This window comes from Cinclus cinclus, chromosome 23 (assembly GCF_963662255.1).
Source record: "Cinclus cinclus chromosome 23, bCinCin1.1, whole genome shotgun sequence".
Classification (NCBI taxonomy): Eukaryota; Metazoa; Chordata; class Aves; order Passeriformes; family Cinclidae; genus Cinclus; species Cinclus cinclus.
The window spans coordinates 4,832,480-4,850,397 of record NC_085068.1 but is presented as its reverse complement, the minus strand read 5'-3'; the positions used below and the strand labels follow the sequence as shown (position 1 = coordinate 4,850,397).

Here is a 17,918-nt window from a genome sequence, read left to right as displayed (position 1 = left end):
GAAACCCCTTAAAATCAGGGACGACATCATCCCTGAGCCACAGCCATTCCCTGTGCACAGTAAGCCTCGCGAAACAGAAGCGTCCGGGCAGACGCTTCGGGCAGAGAACGGAGAAGAGCAAGGCTCGGTTTTGCTCGGTACGTGCGGGGCTGCCTGAGGGGCGGCAGCAGCAGCGGCAGCAGCAGCTCGCTCCGCCGTAGGAAGCGATCCTTGTCACTTGGCGTACCGGAGCGCTGTCCGCGTTCGCACAGCCCGTGAGAAAAGCGGAGCGGGCCGGCAGCGCAGAGGCCGCCCGGGCGAGCGGCGGGGAGGCGCCGGGGCCGAGCGCGGGCGGGGCCGGGGCGGAGCCTCCCAGAGCCGCCCGCGGCCCCGCTGAGGTGAGTTGCGGCTGTCGCCGCTGCGGCCCCCGCGGGCCCGGAGCAGAGCCCCGGCGGGCTGGGGGGTGTCGGTGTGGGCGGAGGGCTCGGTGCCCGGGCGGGGTTGCGGTGCTCGGGAGGCCGCGTTCCAGAGCGCGATCCTCCCGCCGTGCCCGTGAGGCGGCCTCGGCCCGGCCGCGGCCTTGTGGCGGCCGTGCTGCGTGGGATGGCGCCGTGTCCCGACAAGAAGGGATGGAAACGTGGGGATGCGGCCTGTCCACCCGGGCTGGTGCGCTTTCAGCTGTCTCCCTGTTCTGTGATCGGGACAGTGAAGGGTGTGCTTTTTCTTTTAAACCCGCCCTTGTTAGAGTTTCTGATTCCAACGCAATCTCCGGAAAGGCACGTGTGCCCTGCAGGGTTTGGGTGATAAGTTTGAGGCGGCCTTAGCTGGCACGGAGGAGCAAATGGGAGACTCGCACTTACTATGTGTAGGTAGCTTGTTAAATGACTTGCTGAATGAAGTTGCTGTTAGGTCTGTGTAACTTCTTTCTGCCTTCTCAAAACTTGTCTTTCCATAGTAGTGGGACAGCTATTTACATATGTGCCCATGTGAATAACAGTACTAATGTTCAAGAATACGGCAGTGTTATACAGTAGATATCTAAAGGCACTATGGAGAGACTGCATTTTGCAAAACTAGGAGAAAGAGTAAAGGTTTCAGGATCAGGTGCCTGTTTTCATCTAAATAATTAATGGAAGACAGGGATGCAAACTGTCTTTTCCATCTAAACTATTTTTCTTCAGTAGAAAGCAAATGCAGCATTTCTGCATGGTGGCTATTCAGGTAGTTTTTTGCTATTTTTTTCATATGCAAATTTTGCAGAATCAATGTATACCCTCAAGACAAGCTATTAAGAAGCTTTAGATTGTCCTAAAGTTGTTACTAATACCAGTGATTTGGGTACTTGATCAGTGGCTTTTGAATTGACAGTACCTAAAGCTGCCCTAAAAATAGGATTTGACACAGTGAATTATTCTGCTTGGGCTGGTTCAGCATGCTGTGGGATGTTGTGCTGTATATTACTGTATTCTAGAAATAACATTCTAAAGGATGGGACCAGTAGGAAGCAAACCTGAAAACACATGAAGTTGAAGCAGGGTGAGGATGATTTGATTTTGTGTAGGCACCCAGAAGTGCATCACATTTTATGAAGAGCTCTCAGGTACTACTACATGCAGTTTTGCAGTTTTAGATGGAAGGTCCCTGCATAGGACAAAAATCTCTTGTCTTCTAGAGCAGTAACCTGTGAAATGCCTTCTCACATCACAGATGCTTTCACAGACTTCTCTCAGACCAGTATGAGTTAGTGAGTATTTTATATGATGTAAACTTATTTTAACTTAACCTTCAAATGGAAACTTTCCCATTCACGTCAACTTGAATTTAGAAGCTAAGAAAAAGTCTTAAACCTGGTTTGTTCCATTTGCTAAATCCTGTGGTCTGCTCCCCCATCACACGTGTGCACATGTGTTTCTTACCCACTAAGTTGCAAAATAACCCAGAAAATCTGTCAGTGAGATTTTGCAGGGGCGCTGGTCGAGTCACTGTTAAGTCACAGGAAACTCCTCGCAAAGCATGCTGTGTGGAAACTAAAAGCCAGACATGAGGTCAAAGCCCATGCAAGCCCTTTTTGTAAGTGCTGACCTGGGTAGGAGTCAATCATCTCGGAATAAGTGAGGGTGTGCAAATTGAAAACAGCTCTGCCACCCACCCTGAACCCCTCTCTCTGGCAGACACAGGTCATTGTAAGGTCTTGATTAGGCCAAGCTGTTTCCTCTTGTGGTGCTGATGTGCTGTGCCTCCCACTTGCACAAGTGCCTTAATCTTTTAATATCATAATGCATTCTTTTTAAAAAGCTCCTTAGTTAAACAGCTTTGCTATGAATATTGATTTAAGCTAGTGAACTATTTTGAGGTGCTTTAAATGAAAGAACATGCAAAAGTACAAATTACTGTTCAATTTCAACATAAGGAAGGATTTGTAGGAGGGGATTTGCTTTCTAACTACATTGTCTTTCTACCTCCCCTCAGCCCCTTCCTTTACAGCCATCTCCCTAATAGCAGCCCCTCCAGACATGGCCTCAAAGAGAGCATTGGTGATTCTGGCTAAAGGGGCAGAGGAGATGGAAACTGTAATCCCCACTGATGTTATGAGACGAGCTGGGGTGAGTATGCAGACAGTGAAAAATCTTTGTATATGCCTGGTCAAGGGGGAAATCATTGTCTCAAGTCAATGTTCATTGCCAGGAATTCAGTGTGTGGTCTGTTGTGTGAAGTGAAAATTTACCCTTACCACCTTACTGGTTAGCAAATATTTGTGCCATGCACCTAATGAGCATGCCTGACTACTGACAGTTGCTGGTAACCTTTTAAAATGCAAGTCTAATGTGGACTAGAGAACATGTTTCAAGTAAATCCTACTCTGTCAGAAAACACAGCTACTCCCACGTATAGTAACTGGAAGTGCCTCTTTTTTAGGGGTCTGAAAAGCTCAGTACATTACAGCTCATGACATTGCATAGGTTTTTGTGAGTTACTTTTGAAATTCAGTTATTAACTACAGTTGTGGCTGTTGGGATTCCTCATGCTGTGTGTTACTCTTGCAGTTGTAGTAACACACTTATCACCTCAGTAGGAATGAAAATAATACTTTAAATAAACACACCAACTTCAGTTACATAGAAATGACTGAAATAAAAATTACCTTCTCCCACCACCTTTGTTATTCCATCACTGTGCTCCCTGTTTTGGCTGTCATATGAGGAACAAGCTCTCTGTATGGCTTTGCGTGTTCTGTGTAGTACTTAAGAACTAACATGTAAGAAAAATACCACAAATTCTTGTTTTGTAAAAATATATTTGCTCTCGTGTTAGATCAAGGTGACTGTTGCAGGCCTAACAGGAAAAGAACCAGTGCAGTGCAGTCGAGATGTCTTCATTTGTCCCGATGCCAGTCTTGAAGATGCCAGAAAAGAGGTTGGTCATCACCCTTCTCTGATATCATGGCCAGCATAGTCTTTCTTAGAGTTTCTGAGGTGAATTTGGAAAAGTTATGCATTACCTTTGGACGTATGTTGCCTGTTGTGTTAACTTTGTGTAGCAGTGAATTGCAGAACTGCACATGCTACTGTGTCCCCCTTCAGTGATATCCTGCTTCATAGCCTGCTAGGTTCAGACAGATTTCTTAATTCTGCCCCAGTTTTTGTTTTTTGCAAGGCATCAGTCACAGAGCTTTTCTTTTTCCTGTTAGTTGGCTTGACAAAAATCCTGTGATTTGGCCCAACTCAAAAGTTCTGATGAGAAGCTAAATAATGTTATAGTTAGACCTGTGCAGTAAGGTTGGCTCAAAACCATTTGTCTTTACAGCACAAGAGCTGTCGCTTGCTTGCTGAAAATTTTAAGTGTGCTAGGCTTAAAAGTCAGTTCTGTGAGAGACTTGATTGATAAAAGGCTTTTACTGGAACAGGAAATAGTGGTTTTTTTCATTATTAGAACTTGTTTTCTGATCATAAAGTGTTCAGTGAAAGAAAACCTTTGCTTGCCACTTGAATCAGCTGCAGTGGTCTTCAAACAGTGTAATGTATGTATCAGCCTCTATTCAACAAACAGTTTTGTCTTTCTTTGTTTAGGGGCCTTACGATGTTGTGGTCCTGCCTGGAGGGAACCTTGGAGCTCAAAACTTGTCTGAGGTAAGGTTCTGGCATTTTAAAAATTCATGGGCGTTCTCATGAGTAGTGGGGTGGTCAGCACTTGCTTAGTAATCATGCAGGTTCAGTTCAGCATCTAAAAATTCTCTTCAGAATAAATCAGTAAACTAATTGTTAATGGTCTTAAGCCTTCTTGTGATTATATAGGTGGGACAAATGGGTAAATTCTTGGCCGTGAGTACCTAGTAAAACAGAATAAAAATGGAAAGGTATTGTGCATTATGGGAAGATCTCTGTTCATATTCATATGAAGATGAAATGGTTACAAGTGAAGATTTGTTGCTGAGACTCAAAACTGTCCAAACCCAAGGGACTCTGCTCCTTAGCAGAATTCTGTCTCTGGTGCAAAACTGTTCCAGTGGTGGTATGAATTCCTTGTGGAAGGCAAGCAGGCAAATTGATCTATCAAATAGGGTTTAGGTGTTGTCACAGAGTTTGTAAGCCATGGAGTATGAGACAAATATCCTGTATAAATCATCTTAAGAATGATACGAGACTGTCTGAGGTATCGTATGAATACTATTTTCTGTTGGTCCTGTATTTTCAAACAACTTTCTATGGCCATGGGTTAACCAGTTTCATGGATCAAGTACTTCCTTGCAGTTTCTTCTGATTTCCTTCCTCTTTCCTTCTCAGGCAAGTATGTATTGGTTTCAATTTTTCTCCTTCTTAGTGTTCTCATTGCCCTCTGTCCTGAGACAGCGAGGGAAAATTCCAGTTGGTTTTCTGTACAAAATATGTTTATGAAATTTCAGTGAAAATTGTTTCAACGATACTTCAAATAATCAACTCCAAACAATGACCTGTGATGTTTCTACATACAGTCTGCTGCTGTGAAAGACATTTTGAAGGACCAGGAAAGCAGAAAAGGCCTGATTGCTGCAATATGTGCAGGTGGGTTAACAAAGTGTCTTGCTTTGTAAAGCATTTGAATATTTTGAAGGAGCATGAAGACAGTTTCCTGTCTTAGAAATCTTTGTTCCTGTAATTTAGTACCAGGAATTTGTGCCTGTATGCATATATATATATACACCTTTCAGCATCTGATTTTTTTTTGTAAATTTAGTAGCACAGAAATCTTCAAAATAATGGTGAGCACTTATCCTGCAAGTTGTGCTTGTTACCTAGTTCCTTCCAATCAGTTGTGTTACTGTCTTTAAAACAAGAAGTGAAAGGTAGTGTGGTAGGATTTTGTTTTAAAGTATGTGCTTATTCTGGTGATCTTTCTGAAAGTATACAGCAGTGGCAGAATGTCATTGCTGTAAACCTATCTCACATAACCACTCCTGCCCTTTAGCTTCAGAAAGAAGGCCAGAAATATAGAATTACAGTCTCATCCTTCTTGAGCTGCAGCAACAAATGGACTTGGTTTGAGGAGAGGGTTGCCTGCTTACATACTCTGCACAGCTTGGTATCCAGATCATGAACTTTGTAATATTTGTATTTTAAAAAGCAAGGTGAAGAATTGCCAATACTTCAACTGAAGGCTGGTCTCAGAACCTGAAGCTGAGAGCGAGGAGAGAGATGATGAATGCATAAAAAGCACTCAGAGTGTGTTCCTGGAGGGGATTTTCACTCTCAGTTTTTGGTACATTGCTTGGGGGGGTTTCTGCTTTCCTTCCTCATTTAGGTGCTAGGCACACACAGCTGTGAACATTCCTCAACTTGGCAATGATACTCCTCTGCTTCTTTATCTGTGCCTCTTGCAGAGCAATCCAAATCCACGTGTGCAGAGGCCTTTGCTTGTAAGCAGGATGATTCCTAGACCTCATTCCAGCTGAAGGCAAAAGAAGTCATTTCCCATACTAAGTCCATAATTAAACGAATGAACAGAATTGAAACTCGTGTCAGACAAATCCTGCCTTCAGTTTATTTTTTAATTCCCATAAGGATTTCCTGTCTGATGACTCAGCACTTCATGACGCAAATTCTTTCCTCAATTCAGGCGAAGGAGAAATTATGAAAAGAGAAACTCTTGAAACCAAAAACTGAACAGTTAGTCCATGATCTGTCCAAAATACTGCTTGGCACACAACTGCAGCATGTAGAGATTTCAAATGAAATCCTGTCTTTTAAGTCTCTGAATTCAAGGTTTAACAAAGTTATTAATGTTCAGATTGAAATGCAAACCTTTTGTGTCTTAATGTCAAGCAGTTTTAAATAAAATGTCTGGAAGTGGGTTGTTCCTCACTCCTTCAAAGGCAGCACAGTCATGGTTGGGACATTAGTTTAAACTGTAATGTGAGAGCTTTTTGCTTCAGAGATAGGGCTGGCATCAGTTTTTATAAAAAGTAGTCTGTCCACAGTGAGCTTTCACCCCTGGGGGTCCTTATGCCCAAATGTGTATTCTTATCAGTGTCTGTAGCAGAAGGCATTCCTCACTGGTGCAGTTTTATGTTCCTACAGGTCCTACTGCCCTTCTGGCACATGGCATAGGGTATGGAAGCAAAGTCACAACGCATCCTTTGGCCAAAGACAAAATGATGAATGGAGGTATGTTTCTGTCAAAGCCATTCTCTGATTTTTTAATTTTTTTTTTTACCTGGACCCACAATTTAAAGACAGGAAAAGAGCTTTTTTTATCTTACTTTTCTCTCTGAATTGAGTCTATATCACTGGAAGATAGAGGGCTGTACTAGCATTCTCATCCTTGGGGGAATTCTGCTGCTGCTGTCATGTTAGGAGCATTTATCCCCTTATCCTCTTGAATCTGAGCCATCTCTTGCCCCTTTGGTTTTTTTTTTGCCTTGGTCCCAACAGCAAACTCTGAGAGCACCTTTCCTGCTCTCCTGTGAGTAATGCTCTGGTTCTGTGACAGCTGGTGACTCCACACTTTTTTCTCCAACCTAAGGGAAGTGATGGTGAAATGCTAGGAAGGTCATTCTGTGAGCATTTATGGAGCTGGAGGTGAGCAGATGGGTTCCCCCACTATCTTCTGCATGCATTTGGGAAAAAAAAAGAAATTTTTGAACAGCTCCACAAAATTAGTATGACTTCCAGAAGTAATCTCATGGGAGCTGACAGGAGCTGACAGGCTCAGTGAGCACTTCTTGAGGAGCTTTTGGAGTCAGAGGGGCATTCCCACACCTTGGGAATGAGCTCCCTGCAGGCCCTGTTCTTCCCTGAGGACAGCAGGCAGGGTTGAGCTGCTCTGTGGCAGTGCTGAGGTCCTTGTGCCCTCTGTGGCAGCTGTGGGCTTGGTGCTGGACACTGACCCCTCTTCTGTTGTGTGTTCCCCCAAGCACACTACTCCTACTCGGAGAGCCGCGTGGAGAAGGACGGCAACATCCTCACCAGCCGTGGGCCCGGCACCAGCTTTGAGTTTGGCTTGGCCATTGTGGAAACACTGCTGGGGAAGGAAGTGGCTGAACAGGTGAAGGCGCCTCTAATACTGAAAGAGTGAAAGCCTGGTGTGGGATAGGGACTAGGACAAATTTAGATAGTCTTATCCTTTGTAGAATGACTGTAATGTGCAGTGTTGTAAATACACTTCGATTGTGGGTGAAATTAATAATAACTGTACTTACCTGAACTGGGATACCTTAACAAACCAAAGGTCTTCATTTCTGGAAAAAGATCGTCTTAGCAAAAAGCTTCATCACAAAAAAATCAGCCAGCATCTAATAATCCTAGTTAGTTCTTGGATGGCATTTAAAAATCACATGGAAAAATGTTTGCTGAGTAAATAAAAATGGAGCATCCCTACTGGTGTGTTGTTCCTTTCTCTGTTTTCTCCCAACCCAGACCCATGAAACCCTTTTGCCACCATGTACTATTCAAAACAACATCTGTTCAGATTCTCACACCGTTCTTCTGAAGTCTGAGCTGAAAGGAGAAGGTGGCCAAGCACTGGATCAAGCTCCCTAGGGAGGTGGTCATGGCCCCAGGCCTGCCAGTATTCAAAAAGTGTTTGGACAACACTTCTCACAACATTTCTCTTGGCTGTATGGTTTAACTTTTAGGCTGCCCTATGTGGAGTGAGGAGTTGGTTTTGATTACCTTTATGAGTCCCTTCCAACTCAGAATATTCTCCGATTTAATTACATACATGATTAAGTTGTAACCTAGAACAATGCTTAATTTCTTGTGTACAAGTAAGGCAAATAACTAGTATTAATTTTCCAACAGTGTTGGAACTAAATTTAAAGTAGTAATATTCATACTTTGTCAAGCACCCCAGAGTTCCTGCAGGTTGGACATGATACCTTGAAATTTGTCTTTAAATGATTGCAGATCCATTGAGCTATTTAGGGCAGCTAATAATCAGTATAAAGCATGAAGTTAGGATTTGGTAGAATGCCACCAGTAGCAGTGCTTGTTTCTGCTTACTGAAAATAGGAATTTGCTGCAAGCCTGGCTTAAGTGAGCCTTTGTCAGTTTAGAGGAGTTGCAGGACAGGTCTCTGGAGGAAGTAATGGAGCTGTATTCCCATGAGAATTAAGAACTTGGCATCAATTTTGTCTTTGCTGCCTTTCTTTCACCAAATCATTCTGGTGATACCTGGCTCTGTCAGCAATCATGCTTAAGGATGGCACCTTATTGGACTCTGAAGTTACCCCAGCATCTGGAGATCTGGTTCTGCATACATCTGAAGTGCATAGTCTGAACTTTAGAAAATTACTGCATAGGAGCCTTTATGATTGCTTATTTTAATGGGAAACAAGTTCATTTTCAATTACTGCATTTTCGTAATTAAATACATGGATACTTTTGCAAATTTAGAATTAAGAAATGTCTGTGTTGTTAATAACTACTGGAAGAACTGCTTCAACTCTGTGCTCTGTCTCTTAATTTGTTTAGGAAATATTTTATATGTTTCTCTAGCTTTGAAATATGCTCAAGATATGCAAAAGTTGTAATCTATGTAAGATTTTACAAGTTTGTGTGGTATATCTGCACATCTAACTGGTATTGCCATGCAAATGTGAACCAAATGATGGAAAGAGTCTTTGTCCTAGAATCAGGAATAATTAGTTGGTTTGTAAATGGGCATGATTCAGAATACAGGAAAAGCTCTGCATTCCTGGGTGGCAGCACTGCTTTGTAAAATTAGAAGGAAAAATTTCCATGCTAGTATTGTTTTTATTCTTGCAGAAATATTTTAATACAAAGTATTAGCAAAGTGGTCATAAATTCGATTATAATTTTTTTTCTCCAAGGCTGAGGGAGTTCAGTTTACAGAAATGAGGTTTTCAGTGTGTATATTTGGGCTTTCCCACTCCCATTAAAATGGTAATAGGAAAAACACTCAGAAAAATGAGCCTAGAGCCCATGGATGTATCTGCTTAACTTGCAGATTCTTCCACTGTGTTCAGCAAAAGACTTGGTAAATAAAATATTGTAGTGCTGCCTGCATCACAGTTACCTTCATGCAGCTGACCCTGTTCTCAACCTTCTACATTACAGATGTCCAGCAAACATGAATTTATTTGGGTTCTCTTTCTGTGTCATTAACTTGGTCTTTCAGTTAGGGTAAGTGTATGAACTAAGATTAGGTTAATTTTCCTCTCAGATTAAGTGTTACGAAGGAATTTGCTGATTCGAGGGGAAAAAAGTTGCCTTCCAGTTAGCAAAATGCTTTCTTCCTCACATTTCAGTATCTCTTTTCATAAAATCCTCTTTTACATGCTGATGAAAGATGAGCTGAGGTACTTTTCTTCTCATTGTTTTATGTACACTAGGAACTTTGTGCCTTTTTACTAATTGCAAGCTTTAGTTTTAGAACCTGTGGTAGTTTGGTATCTGCTGCCCCTGAGCTCATCTTAAGATGAAGGGAATACATCTACTCTTCTCCATCTAACATTTAGCATTTTGTTCCCTGGCAGCTGGAGGGTTTGGTTTTCCTCACAAGAAGGCAGCCAGGTGGCATCTGCTGTATGCCTCAAATCATCTCAGTAATAATGTGGGGTTTTTTTCTCCTGATTTTGGTTGTTCTGTGGGCTTGAATGCATCACTGAGAATGAGTTCTCCTAGGGAATTGAGAAGTATTATATGGCTTAAGTGCAGGAGTGTACACAAGAGGGCAGAGATGCTGGAGTCATCAGTGAATACTTATTGTGATGAGAAATATTTTCATTCAGACTGACAATCTTCCAACTGAAGAAGAGGCAGAAGAAATGTGGAGAGTGAACAGTCTGGTTTTGTTGCAGTTCTTTGCAAGTTTCTTTCCAAAAGGGGAAAGTGAAGTGCCCAGCACTGTACTGTGAGCAGGAGCAAATCCTATCTCAGGAATATGTCCCTCTCAGCAACAGAGAAAGGAAGCTTTCCTAGAGAGACAAAGGTTTTACTTTTAAAATGGGTGGAGACAAACAGAACCATCATGGATACAAACCAGCCTGCACACTAGTACTTAAAGCTGTAAAAGCACACAAGGAAATATGCTTCATCCAGTAATTACAAGCCTTGGACAGCTTGCTAGCCATTTATGTATATGCTTACCATTTGGTATGAAACCCACAGTGACTGTCAGAGCAAAGAATGGTTACTTAATCTGGTTATTTTGTTTGTTCTTTCCACAAAAAGATGCATCATGATGCAAACATAAGCAGTGATCCCAAAATGATAAAAAATACCTGTCTTCTGGCAGCCTGGGGGGGCCATGACTTGGCTGAAAAGATAAGTATGTGACAGAGAAGTAGGAAGGTGTCAACTACAGAAGTAATCCCTAGCACTGCATCCATACTCTCCTTCATGTTCTCATACTTTACCTCCAGAATCAAGGATGCGTTGCTGTTATACGGAGACTACATTTTAGTAGGGCATGGGATGCAACATTTGAAGTTTGAAAAATAGGCAACAAAATACTGGGCGAATAAATAAATTGATCCCCAGAATTGTAAATTATCTTTTAGCATGTTTAGAATGTGGTCTTGCATGTGGTATGGAAAGAAAATACGTAAAATGAGAGCAGATGTGCCTCCTTGCTGCCCTGATTTGTTAGCTGACAGCCTTGTTCTGACAACACTCCCTACCTCTGAACTTCAATGGATATTCTACAGTTCCTGCAGCATTATCACTTGGCAGGAAATCAGAAGCTTTCTGGGAAGAGCAAAAAGGGACGGGCTGTCCTTGCTGACACAACTTATCTGGCCTTTTGCCCCTTCCTGACGCTTCTAGAAAAGCATCCAGGGAAGGGCAGGGGCAAGGAGCAGGTTGTGGGAATCCCTGCAGTGGTGCTGCCCCAGGCACTGGCCCAGTTCCTACACTCAGCATGTGTTCTGTGTGAAAGGCATCACAGGGCAGACCTCACTCTTGTCTTCCAGGAGCGTCTGTGGCAGAGCTCTGTGTGCAGAGCAGCCCAGCCACAAGACCCAGATAGGAGGGAATTGAGCCCAGGTCACTGTATCCTGAGTACGCCCACAGTACATTATTATTTAAGGGACTAGGCAGCATTTCTGGCATGTATTTTTGTGGTCATGCTTTGGGAAGCAGTGCTGACACACGATAGGCTCCAGAACCGAGTCCAGACTTAGGAAAACCTGCATCCTATGTTCTAGGTAACACAATTCTTCCATATTACTGAGGTGCTCTGAGGGCTGCTCTGGGTGGTGCAGCAGTCAGGGGTTGCAGTGCTCTGTGTCATGCTTAGTGTCTGTTGCAGCTCTAGAAGCATTTCTGCTCTCTACAAGATTGTTCTGTGTGCTAGAAGGCATCATAGTTTGAGAGAAAGCTTTTATACTTGGGCTTGTTCATTTGCTTTACTTCATTCAACAGCTTCTAATTATACCCTTTGTACAACCTTAAATAATTCCTCCCTGCATAGGTTTTATGGCCCTCCGAGTCATGTAGATACTTCTGTACTTTTACAATATAATTCAAGGCCATTCCACTAACGGTGGAGGGAGGAAGAAGAAAGTTGTCTGAGGATTTCATATAAGTACTCATATTCTAAAGAGCAGAGTTGGGTCTAATGAGACTTGTGTAACATTGGTAAAACTAAAGTCTTCCACAGCTGATGGAAGTTTCCCAGCAGGACCAGGGACATTTCTGTGCAAATCCTGATTTCTAAGTATTGAAGGTGTAATTCTTTTTGCAGCTTACAGTGGCAGCACCTCTGAGCCACAGCCAGAACTTGCCTGCAGTTCAAGCCTGTACTCAGTTCATAAACAGCTTTAAAGTACTGCAGCCATCCTCTCCTCATGGATGGTTATAGTAGAATTTCCTTTGGGATTCTCGGTTTTCATCGTAAAGTTGCTGTTCTGAATCAAAGCAATCTTCTGAATTCAAGTGGCAGTTTCTGCAGCTTTTTGCCCAATTAAAATTTTGTCTGCTTTGTGTTGAACAGAGGATTTCTTCCACTGTTAACTGTGTAGTTTGACTATAGCCCCAGATACTAAAAGATACTTGGTTTTCAGCAGAGTATAAATTGAAAGTGTAATTTTGTGTATGCCCCATCTTTGGAAATAGGACGAATGCGCTGGAAATGGCCTCAAGTGCACCAGGGAAGGTCTGGATGAGACATTAGGAATTTCTTTTTCACAGAAAGGGTTGTAAAGCATTGGAACAGACTTCCCAGGGACTGTCGTGGAGTCATCATCCCTGGAAGTGTTCAAAAAATATGTGGATATGGCACTTGAGGACATAGTTAAATGGTGAATGTGGTGGTGGTGGATTAACAGTTGGACTTAAATATCTTAAAGGTCTTTTCCAACTTTAAGGATTCCATGATTCAGTGAATCCATAAGAACTGCTCAGCTCTCCTTGTTCAGGTCCTACAGGGCTGTGCCTCTCACTGGTGCAGGGTCCTGCTCTAGCTGACCATCACCAGTGCTTTTGATTTCTGTATGCCACTGGGGAGAAGCTGGTGCTGTTGCTCCCTGACAGCCAGTCCCTCTGTGTTTTCTCCTGGAGAATATGGGATTTGGTGCTGGGCAATACAGCATCATCTGGTGGCTCTAAACCTGGCAAGCAAGGATAATTCCTGAACTGTAGTTTAGTTGGAGTCACTTTGGTTCTTAAAGACTCTGTTCAGGGCTTTTGCTGCTAGAATTTAGGGTTTTCAGAATTTCTGTGCTACAAAGAGGTATCTTTCTACTGAGGTTCTTGCAGTTACAGCTCTTCTCTAAACTAGGTGTTTGGTTTCTCTGTGCTGTTAAGTTCCAATGAGTTATGCTGTCATAATGGTCTCTATGTCATGTCAGAAACACTTTTTAAAGTTTCACACATTCTACTTTAAGTTGTGTCAACTCTTTTGTGCATTGAGATATTTTCAGGTTTTAGTGGGTTCTCCTAAGAAGCGCACTGCTGCTTCCACATACATGCAGCTCTAGTCTCAGACTCATACTTTCACCCATATTATTTTGTATATGACGTGGAAAAAACACTCTCATACTGAAGTCACCAGCTAGGCAGGATAGTGACTGACAGATGGGCAGGAAATAAGCTGCTGCCTTATGTGGTGATGAGTCTGATCACTGATGGGCATAGCACTGTCATTTGCATTTTTCACAGGAAATCTGCTCTTGGGTAGGGAATTGCAGTCTCTGAGAGAACTGGCAACAGATGATGCATTTATCTGTGCTTTCTCATAACCACATCTGATATACTACTGAGTTGTTCTTCCATGGTGTTTTGCAAAGGATACTTTACCTTCCTTTCAGTCATGTAGAAAGTAGAATGCTTGTATTAGGAAGTTAGTAATAATGAAGCTGTAAGCTCCTGGATGGGCTCACAGAGACACAGGCTTTGCTGGCAACTTTCAAATAAATTCCCTGCATAATTTTTTTTTCCTCTCTCCTATTTGGAAAAATATAGAACATTAACAAGTTTAATAATAATCTCAAAAAGAAAGAAAGGGCACTTAGGGTGACATTCCCTGGCAGGTGCCCAGTGATGGTTCTGTCCCAGTCACCCATAATGAGAAGAGATGAAGCCTTCCCTCCCCTCCTCATGCTCTCCACAGGCATTTCCATAGGTCATGAGGAAGAGTTGGAGGCTTTGGCCTCTCTAGCTTTGGGTCTTGGCCACTTGTGTGTGATTTTGCACAGAGCCTCTCAGAGGGAATATTCAGTCTCATGAAATCCTCCAGGGCTGCAGCCAGTGAGCCTGCCTGCCTCCTGCTGTGCTGCTGGAGAAAGCCAGAGTTCTGCAGTTGTGTTGCATTGTTTGCTCCCTTGCAGGTGACTGACTGGCCCAACACAAAGCTCAGGTGTTAAATTGTGAACTGAACTGCTTGTAAAACAGCTGCCTTACTCATCATGCTGCTCCAGGGCATGCAATAGCATCCTGTCTTATCGTGGAGACTGCTTTTGATCAAGTTGGTCCAATTAAGCTCAGATGACAGGAGAAGTGTGGCCTGCGAGAGGCAGCATGTCCAGAGCACCCTGCAGTGGCCTGTGAGGTGCCAGGAGCCCGAGAGGCTGAGCAATCTTGAGCTCTCCTGCACTGTGTTATGTCACCTCCAGCTCAGCTTGGACTGCTGGCCGTGCCTGCTGTCTCTGTCTTAGTGGAGAGGTCTGCTCCCTGTGGAGGGATGGGGTCCTTGGCTATTCCCATGGAACATCCAGAACTGGCCATGATATGATTGACTATGGAAGAAAATATCCTCACATGGCTCCTCACCCTTAACAGTATGTGTAGACTGTCAGCCTTTAACAAAACACTAGCACTAAATAATTTAACTTGAATCCAGGAACTAGTTCATCCTTCCTTCTTCTTCAGAGCCCCATGACAGTTCTCCCTCAGCCTCTGTGTAAGGCAGGAGTTCACTGACACTCACCTTGCTGACATCCATTTTTAAAAGTGTGTCAGATGGGGCTCTCTGTCCCCGTGGCTTTTAATGAAGCAATTACTTTCATTCACTGTTTTTTTTTTTCACCATGATGAGAGGTTACTCTGAAAAAACAACCCTCTCTTCCACTAGCAGTTGAATCCCATGAGCAACAGAATGTATCTGGGTGTGTAATCTCACCTCTGCCCTTTGTCCTTGGAGGCCTCTGCACTGCCACGTGCCTCTTGCTGTGCTGGTGCTGTGTAGATTCTGCATCACAGCAGCCCAGTCCCAATTCCAATTGCTGAAGCTGCAAGTGCTGGGGTGTGCAACTGGGATGCAGGAAAACTTTTCTTGAATAACTTATCAACATGACGTGGGACCAGTGAAGTCACCAAGTGCAGCCTAATATGGTTCTTTCCTCTTGACCTTGCTTAACAGCCAGTAGATGACAATACAGGCATTGCAAGGCAATGAGTAACCTGTCAGAGGCCCACTTGCTCTTCACTGGTGTCTCCCCTGCACCTTGCCATGGAGCAGCTGGACTCAACATGGCATGAGCTGATGTGGTCCTTTCTGTGAACTTCCTTGAAGCTGGTAAGTTCCTGAAGAGCCTCACACCTCACCACTGCAAAGTTTATAGGGTTGGCTGTGTGTTCCAGTTGCCTTCCACAGGGGACTCAGTAGTGCTGACCCTGTCCTTGAAGTGCTTGTGAAAACAACACATTAACAAAGGTAAAATAAATATTGTAGGTAACAGGAACATATCTCTTGGTCACCTGGGTGCGTAGTTGGCAGGGGAAGCTATTCTGTGTCAGGCCTGATGACCCCATGCTTGATCCAGAGACTTTGTGCATGGAGGGCCTCTTAATATGGTATCATGATAGCTCAGTGTGATTAGTATTTAGCATCCTTAAGCAGATTCAGAGTGGGTATGGTGGGATAATCTGGCATGGTTTTCCTTCTGGTGTTTCATGGCAGTGTATTTGCACTTTTCTTCCTTCATGGCTTTCATATGTTAATAATTTGTGGATGACAGTTTTAATCTTCAGAAAGAAGCACCTCTTCTTCTGAATCACTTTGTAAGGAAATGAATAGCAGTCATGGTTCCCATGTTTCAGTGGCATGCCACTTAAAATTTGGAATACCTAACACCTTTTCCAAAATTAACCACAGCTGGGATCAAGGTGCACACCAATATATAAATAATATAGCAACAGTCTATGAGCAATCACGGGTGTGGCTTCCATTTATGATTCAGAAAAAATAATGAGCTCTGTGGATGAAAATAGGCATTTGGGTGGGGATTATGCAATGCCTGAATTACGATGCAGGATGGGTGGGGGTAACACCTCTTTCAGTTTACAAATGCTAATCACAAGCTCAGCAGCCAGAAATTTCTGCAGTGCTATTTAGCGAATATTAATAAGTATAATTAAACATTGTGTGCTAGATTTTCAGTGCCAGGAAGCTGTGTGAAACAGAACATTCGCTGTACGTTTTCAGTTTTAAATGAATACAAATTGTTCTGAAAAGCAAGCTGACAGGAAATAGAAAGATTAGCCTACTTTAAAAACAAAAGTTTACCCAGGAACATTGAGTGCATGCAAAGAAAATCAATAGGTTGCCTAACTGCAGAGCGCCTACAAGCAGATAAAATGAGGGTTTACCTTCATCTCCAATTTCCTTCTTGACATAATCCAGAGAGTATGTATTTAACATACAGCTTGTAATATTAAAGTATTTATAAGGGCCACAGTCTGTAATCATGAGTTTGAAGGCTGGGAATTCCACCGTGACTGATCTGGTCATCATCTTAACCCTGAATTCTTACAAGACTTGGTTTGAACACCATCAGCAACTATACTGTAGTAGCTTGCAAAATTGGTGTCTTTGTCCTGGACTGGAAGGATGCTTTATCATGTCAAACTTAAAACTTCACTCAGACTTTAAAAACAAAACCAAGGCTGCAGCAGGAGCCATTGTGATGTTGTTGAGTGTTCCTCTGCAGTTTCAGGATGGTAGTAATTGTGCCTGCTGCAGTCTGGGAGTGAATGGAAAACTTAATGACAGCAACAACAATCAGTACATTTAAATGACTGCAGATTTTAATTATGTTGTCAATCAGCATACTTCCGAATCAGGTTTACTTTCTGGTTTATCTCTTGTGATGCAAAAGAAGCTGATGATCAGCTACAGCTCTATGTTATTTACTGACTTTATCTGTTTAACAGCAAGTTAATATGGTGAAGTTAAGCTAATGGGTTTTTCAAGTCTCCTAATACTAACACAGCCTCTTCTTTTCAGGAAAAGGTACACTGAGACAAACATCCTTTCCTTTAGTTACCAGCCAGACTCAGCTTCTCTGGGTTGATTTGCTAGTCAAACTCACCAAGTAAAGGTGTTCTGCAAACAGCAGAGCAGCCAAGCAGCACCAGGCAACACCAACCTTTGCCCAGGGTGAATATGACAGATGCTTTTTGTTGTCAGTTGTTACTCATTGTGCTTTTGCTTGTGCTATCAGTGGGTTTGAGCCTAGGAGAAAGGTCACCCAGCACCCTCCTCCCATTCTCACCAGCTTTGCTGCCAGACACATCTCAGTGACCCTGGGTTCACCGTAGGGCTGTGCTGGAGGGAAACAAACCCTCTGGAGTTTGTTGTGGTACAACCCCTTTGTCCCATCACAGCTGCTGCCTCCTGACACCAAGGAGTCCTCACTGAGGTGGCTGGGTGGTCACAACAGGGCTCCTGGGGCAAAAAGGAGAGTGCTGATGGCAGGGGAGCAGTGTGGGTAACCTGCTCCTTGAATCACGAGGCTGTGAGCAGCATTGCCTTTCCACACATGTACATCTTTCTTCCCCCCTTTAACACAAATTCCTGGACTCTCCAAACTTCAGTTTATCAAGTTGTAACTGCTTTGAAGTGTGATTATTCCAGTCAAATCTAGCTCTCAGAGGCAAGCTCTCAGGCCTTGCCCAAGTGAGTTCAAACTCTAAATATTCAAACATGTGATCAGGCTGTTGCAAAAACGTGTTGTGTCCTGACAAGTCTTATCATGTGCCAGGGGATGAGCAGAGAAATGTCTT

At 43.1% G+C, this 17,918-nt stretch overlaps 1 protein-coding gene across 3 annotated transcripts; it reads left to right on the top strand.

Annotated features, from left to right (window-relative positions):
* Nucleotides 1–362: 362 nt before the first annotated feature.
* Nucleotides 363–7,823, top strand: PARK7 (Parkinsonism associated deglycase). Of its 3 annotated transcripts, none has more exons than XM_062507548.1 (7): nucleotides 363–377; nucleotides 2,449–2,582; nucleotides 3,292–3,393; nucleotides 4,047–4,106; nucleotides 4,949–5,018; nucleotides 6,531–6,617; nucleotides 7,367–7,823. In XM_062507548.1, exons 2-7 carry the CDS (start codon nucleotides 2,493–2,495, stop codon nucleotides 7,525–7,527), a joined length of 570 nt encoding a protein of 189 aa, XP_062363532.1. In that variant the 5' UTR covers nucleotides 363–377; nucleotides 2,449–2,492; the 3' UTR covers nucleotides 7,528–7,823. The 3 variants fall into 3 exon arrangements, with proteins under 3 accessions (XP_062363532.1, XP_062363531.1, XP_062363530.1); XM_062507547.1 differs by lacking the exon at nucleotides 363–377 and adding an exon at nucleotides 524–844; XM_062507546.1 differs by lacking the exon at nucleotides 363–377 and adding an exon at nucleotides 1,454–1,515.
* The last annotated feature ends 10,095 nt before the right edge of the window (nucleotides 7,824–17,918 follow it).